Source organism: Melospiza georgiana, chromosome 4 (assembly GCF_028018845.1).
Source record: "Melospiza georgiana isolate bMelGeo1 chromosome 4, bMelGeo1.pri, whole genome shotgun sequence".
In the NCBI taxonomy this organism is placed as follows: domain Eukaryota; kingdom Metazoa; phylum Chordata; class Aves; order Passeriformes; family Passerellidae; genus Melospiza; species Melospiza georgiana.
Window position 1 is genome coordinate 2,454,327 of NC_080433.1, and position 6,142 is coordinate 2,460,468.

The 6,142-nt window shown below is 47.4% G+C and overlaps 1 protein-coding gene across 2 annotated transcripts in view; it reads left to right on the forward strand.

Moving 5' to 3' along the window:
* The window catches only part of CHCHD3 (coiled-coil-helix-coiled-coil-helix domain containing 3), a 156,164-nt gene extending 154,099 nt beyond the window's left edge, over window positions 1–2,065 (forward strand). For both annotated transcript variants that reach the window (XM_058023464.1, XM_058023465.1), the window contains one exon: window positions 1,368–2,065. In XM_058023464.1, coding sequence (XP_057879447.1) covers window positions 1,368–1,394 — 27 coding nt within the window. In that variant the 3' untranslated portion in view covers window positions 1,395–2,065. The remainder of the gene's footprint in view (window positions 1–1,367) is intronic.
* Window positions 2,066–6,142: the final 4,077 nt, after the last annotated feature.

The window sequence follows — 6,142 nt, forward strand, 5'->3', positions numbered from 1 at the left end:
ATTGGAGGTTTTGGTAACAGATGAAATTTCCCCAGATTTTTGTTTGTAAATGCACCCAAAGAGCACAAAACTGACTCCTTTTATTCCATCAGCCTCCTCTTCTTCTCCTCTGCGGATGCTGGAGAATTTTGTGGGCACAGGGACAGGCACCACCTGATTGTGTGGATGCTCTGGAGGATTTCACAGTCAGGATTATTAAGGTTGGAAAATACCTCCAGGATCATGGAATCCAAGCATTCCCAGCACTGCCAAGGCCATCACTGACCATGTCCCCAAGTGCCACATCCACATTTTAAAGGGTTTTAAACCCCTTCCCCTGGGCAGCTGGGCCAGGCTGGACAATCCTTTTGGGAAAGACATTTTTCATAAAATCCAGCTCTTAACCCTTGCAGGAGTTGGGTGGAATAGCACAGTTTACTGGGTTATTTAAATAATAATATGAGAATTTGGTTGAAGCCAAACCTGACATGGTTTTAATTCCCTTTATTGTTAATTTTCCCTAATTTCCATGGCTGTAACAATGCAGCCCAGACTTCCAAGCTGTCTAGTGTTGCTCAGACACCTGAATCAGCTGTTGGGAGGATTTCAAGGTTTAAATTTGGGTTTGTTCCTGATACAAAGTCTCAGAATTATCAAATCTCTTCCTGCCATTTCTTGCAAGGAGACTCATTAATCCTTACTCATTTGATGGGTTTTGTAGGCAAGAAAAAGGGTTTGGGTTGGAAGGGGCCTTAAAGATCATCTCATTCCAACCCCTGCCATGGGCAGGGACACCTCCCACTATCCCAGGCTGCTCCAAGCCCTGTCCAGCCTGGAATATTTCCAGGGACAGAAAACCTGGTTTAGTGAAAAGAATTAAATGATTTTTAAGGTCCTTTCCAAGCCAAACCTTTCCATGCTCTGTGGTAATGAAGCCCAAGGTGAGTGCAACATGTTCAGATTGTTGGGGTTTGATTCTGACTCAGCACCCAGGAAGGAGCCAGGTGAGGGATATATTCAGTGTTGGATGTTCCCAGGATATTTTTCCTCAAGAGTTTAATTGCTGGAAATGGGATTTTTCTTATTGTAAGGTCGGGTGTTTTAATTTCCTTTAACAGCCACAGCACTACAGCCATGATAGCATGAGGGGAGGTGAAAATGGATCATTAGTGAGACTCTTCAGGCCTCCAAACCTCTGCCTTGTTGAGTCCTCAGTCTGCTTCACTCTGCTTCTGGGACTTGTTTATCAACAATGTTTTTGTTCTGCATCTTTGTTTCAAAAAATGAAGATTCTAGGGGGGAATTGTAGCCAAACTTCAGAATCATTTGGAGTTACTGAAATACGTGTTTCTCCCTGTCTCTCCCCTCCCCTGTGATCGTTTTTGCAGCAGAGAATGCTTGGGAGAGGAGGATAAAGGCATTGTCCGAATCAAGCACAAGACCATCAACTAATTTCAGCAGAAGAGCTTTTTTTTGTTTCCCTCCCCAAGAACGACCCAGCAGCCCATTTTCAGGGCAGCCCAATAAAGAGAAGAAGTGGAAGAGCCATTTGAAGGGCAGCAGGCTCAGGGCTCAATCAGCAGGAGCGCTCGGGAAGCCAGGCCTGGATCTCCTTCCATCAGAGCTCGCCCGTGCGGGGCCGCATCAAAGCCCACTTATTGCTGATTGAAGGAGGAGAAAGAAAAGAGCCTTTCTCTGACCTCAGAGAGGGCAAATAGCCTTCAAATGCTGCTGTTTCACTGGAGGATCTCCTCAGAAACATCTCTCTGTCAGAGGCAGGGGTGTAACCCTTGCAGCACCAGAACGCTAAGGCCGTTCCTTGGGAATAACCCCTTGTCCTCTGACAGAGTTCTCCTCACAGTGTAGAATTGTAAATTGTGCTTTAACTTATTTCCCAAATGGCCTGGCTTGATGAAGTCTCTCTCTCTGCAGGCCTTCTGCTGGAATGATGTTTGTGGCCCAACACTTGGGGTGCTCCATGGGCCTTTGTTTCCATGGGATGGTTCTGTTGTGCTCCTCGCTCGTATCAAGTGCTGACGAGAATGCCTCGCTCTGTACCAACAATAAATCTATTTTATGCACAAGATTGATGCTGCAGTCTGTCTCCCTTCCCACTCCTCGGGGGTGGATGGTGTTCCCTCTGCTGTGTCAATCACGCTTTCCCAGCAGATGTTGTTGCTGAAGCTTTTCAAGCACAGACTTTCATGCACAACCAGCCCTGGTGGCAGGAAGGGGGCTCAGATTGAGCTGTTTTCCATCACAGCCACCTAAAAGGATCCCACGTGATGGGAGTGTTGTGATTTATCCAGCAGCACTTCCCTCCTTGGGAAATGCTTGTGAATGGAGCAGCACAAGCTCTTGTTGCTCGAGAGGGTGTGAGTTCCCCATCCCTGGAAATGTCCCAGGCCGGGTTGGACAGGGCCTGGAGCAACCTGGGATAGTGGAAGGTGTCCCTGCCATGCCAGGAGGATGGAATGACAGGGTCTTAAGGTCCCTTCCCACCCAAACCATTCTGGGATTCTGTGAAAGGCCAGAGACCCCCTAAAATCTCCAAACCAGCTTTGTGCAAGCACCCAGTTTCCTTTAATTCTTTTTCTTCAGGTAAAAACTGCCACACTCCTCCTTGTCCCAAGCAATCTTAGAAAGGACTTTTTACCCAATAGTGAAAGGAGTGATGTCAAATGAGCAGCAAGTCTGGGGCCTTCTGCTGTTTATTTACCTGTTCTCCCTCTCTAATTGGCTGTGTTTGAACCTCATCCTGCTGAACTGTAGGTGCACCTGTGGATCTCATTTATTATTCATGCAAAATATTACCAGTGACTTTCCTAATTATCAAGATGCTTTGTGAGCACTGTTTAATTAAGGATTTTTTTTTTTTTAATGCTACCCAGAGAAGCTGGGATTTTTTTAATTTTTTTTTTTTTTTACATGCCAAGCAACTGTAATGTTGGTGGGAGGGGAGGATCCTGGAGTTGAACATCAGGTGCCAGGTAAACTGCTCAGGAGGAACAACAGGGACATAAGCACCGTGTTTACACGGTGCCTTGCTGTAGTGTTTACAAATCAGCTAACTCACAAATCCTTCTCTCTAATGTTCTCTTTTGTAACAGAGAGCCAAGAAGTTGGCAGAGCCAGCCTTGCCAGACTCAGAATTGGCAGCAAAATACAGCATAGAGGAAAAGCAGACGTTTTTTCAGGCCAGATGATGCTGTAAAATCAGGGGAAGAGCTGTGTCGGGAAGGAAGGTCTCTGCTACTGCCAAATGTTTATTGGTTTCTCATCCTGACAGCCTTGAGCAATGAGAGTCGGCCTTGCCTGCTTTGTTCCAACTGTGTTTGAGGTGTTGTGTTCTTTAAACATCTTCTGTGGCATCAGGACTGGCATCTGCAGCCTGCCTGGCTCGGGCTTGGGCGAGGCTGGTGGCAGCAGCAGAGGAAGGAGTTTGGAAATGGCCCTGGTGGTGGTGTGGGCTTCAGAACTGTCTGTCCATGGTGTGGGCTGCACAATGTCCTTGATGTGGGCTTCAGAACTGTCCTTGAGGTGTGCTGCACAACTGTCCATGGAGTGGACTGCAGAACTGTCCATGGTGTTGGCTTCTGAATTGTCCTTTTTGTGGGCTGCACAACTGTCCTTGATGTGGATTGCAGAAATGTCCATTGTGTGGGCTTTAGAGCTGTCCATGGTGTTGGACTGCAGAACTGTCCTTGGTGTGGGTTCCAGAACTGTCCATGGTATGAACTTTAGAACTGTCCTTAGTGTGGGCTTTAGAACTGTCAGCCTGCAGAATTGGTCGCTGTGTGGGATTCAGAACAGTCCTTAGTGTGGACAGAATTGTCCATGGTGTGGGTTTCAGAGCTGTCCATGCTGTGAGCTGCAGAACTGTCCATGGTGTGGACTTTAGAACTGTCCATGGGGTGGGTTTTAGAACTTTCCATGCTGTGGGCTTTAGAACTGTCCATGGTGTGGGCTGAAGAACTGTCCATGGTGTGGGTTCCAGAAATGTCCATGGTGTGGGCTGCAGAACTGTCCATGGTATGAACTATATAACTGTCCACAAGTGTGGGCTTTAGAGTTGTCCTTGGTGTGGACTGCAGAATTGTCCACTGTGTGGGATTCAGAGCAGTCCTTAGTGTGGACAGAATTGTCCATGGTGTGGGTTTCAGAACTGTCCCTGCTGTGAGCTTTAGAACTGTCCTTGGTGTAGGTTCCAGAACTGTCCTTGGTGTTGACTGCAGAACTGTCCATGGTATGGACTTTAGAACTGTCCACAATGTGGACTTTAGAACTGTCCATGGAGTGGTCTGCAGAACTGTCCTTGGTATAGGTTCCAGAACTGACCATGGTGTGGGTTTCAGACCTGTCCACGTTATGGGTTTCAGAACTGTCCATGGTATGGATTTTAGAACTGTCCTTGGCATGGGCTGCACAACTGTCCTTGGTGTGGAATGAACAACTGTCCTTGGTGTGGACTTCAGAACTGTCCATGGTGTGGGTTTCAGAATTATCCATGGTGTAAACTTCTAAACTGTCCATGGTATGGAATTTAGAACTGTCCATGGTATGGATTTTAGAGCTGTCCATGGTGTGGACAACCTTTCCCTTTAAAGTAGAGCAGTAATTCTGGATATTTCTGGCGTTTCACCACCACCTCTGCTTGTGCCACCTGCACCAGCTCCTGTGTACCTGCACCCCTGTCCTGCTGTAGGTGTTTGATTTTTTCCTTCTCCCCGCTTGCTGGTGTGGGTGCTGAAATATTAAAATCCTGCAAGTTTCCTTTTTAGCATGGAAAACCTATGGAGAAGTTTCCCTCCTGTTCATGATTTTATGATTCTGTGACCTTTTTTAGCACCTGCAGATCCCAATCCAACACCAGCTGCTGGTGACAGCAGGAGCTGCTGGGACAGAGCAAGGCCAGCCTCCCTCACCACCAGCAGGGACAGAGAGAGTGGAGAAGAGCCAGGATTCCTGTCCAGGGTGTCAGAGGTGACTTGCAGGACCCAGAAGTCACGGTTTGACCTGTGCCAGGTGACAGCACACTGCAGTTCCATCAGAAGCAGACAAGGATTTAGATTTGGGCACAAACAGCTGCAGGTGTGGATTTTGTGACCTGCCCAGCCCATAATTTGTGATGTTTTGTGCTGAGCTGACATTCTGGGGGTTGGCTGGAGACACGGGAGGGGATGTGGGAGGAGAGAGCAGAAGAGGGAGAGGTCCTGCAGCCAGGAGGGTTTCCCTGCTGCTTTCAGCTCTGTGTGGCTCTGTCACCTCCCTGGCTGCTCTCACAACTGTCCCACGGGGCCTGGCAGCAAAGGGCAGCTCTGGTTTGATCCCCAGTGCTCTGGAGCAGCATCCCTGGGCAGGAGGGACAGGACCTGGGTCTTCAGCTCCTTGAGAGAGGCAGCAAAATTCCAGGGGAGCGTGGGGCACTGAGCCAGGGCTTCTCTGCAAGAACCTCAGCTCCATGTGAACAAAGACACTGGGTAATTAGAGAGGTAATTAGTTTGGTAATTACTAAGGTAATTAGTTTGATTCTCTCTCAAGCCAGTAACTGCTGGGAAGGGCTGGAGGGAGCACCTTGAGCTTGAGGCTGCAGCCCCCCCGAGGTTAACCCTTCACCCCCTGCCTGGGAAGCTGAGCTGGCATTGGTGGAAACTGGAAATTTTGGAGGGAAAATAACCCCAAACCCCCAGTTTGTCAGAGGTTGTGTGCCCAAAACCTTCTGAGCCACCTTCTGATGGCACCCAGAAGTACTTGTGCCATGGTACCACAGTCAGGGCAGGATTCAAGGCACCTCACCCAGCAGTGGTGTGCTTATTGCAAGGTTTTATATTTCCTTAACAATGCTGAGGACACCTCTAGGGTGGGGACACTTCCTGGGCAGTGCTTGGCAGTGTCCCAGTGTCACTGCTGAGGCTGATTCCTCCTGCTTGTGTTGGATCCCTTCACCCCTGGACTGCTTTCAAAATAATCTGAAAAGTCAGACAAATCTGAAGAAAATATTGTGAAACACAGTGATTATTATAGCGCTATTTTATATAAAAATATATAAAATATATATTTATAAATATATTTTATATTTAGAAATAGAAAATATTTCAAAATGTATTTAATAAAAATTTAAATTAAATATTTAGAAATATGTAAGTGAATATATTTAGAAACA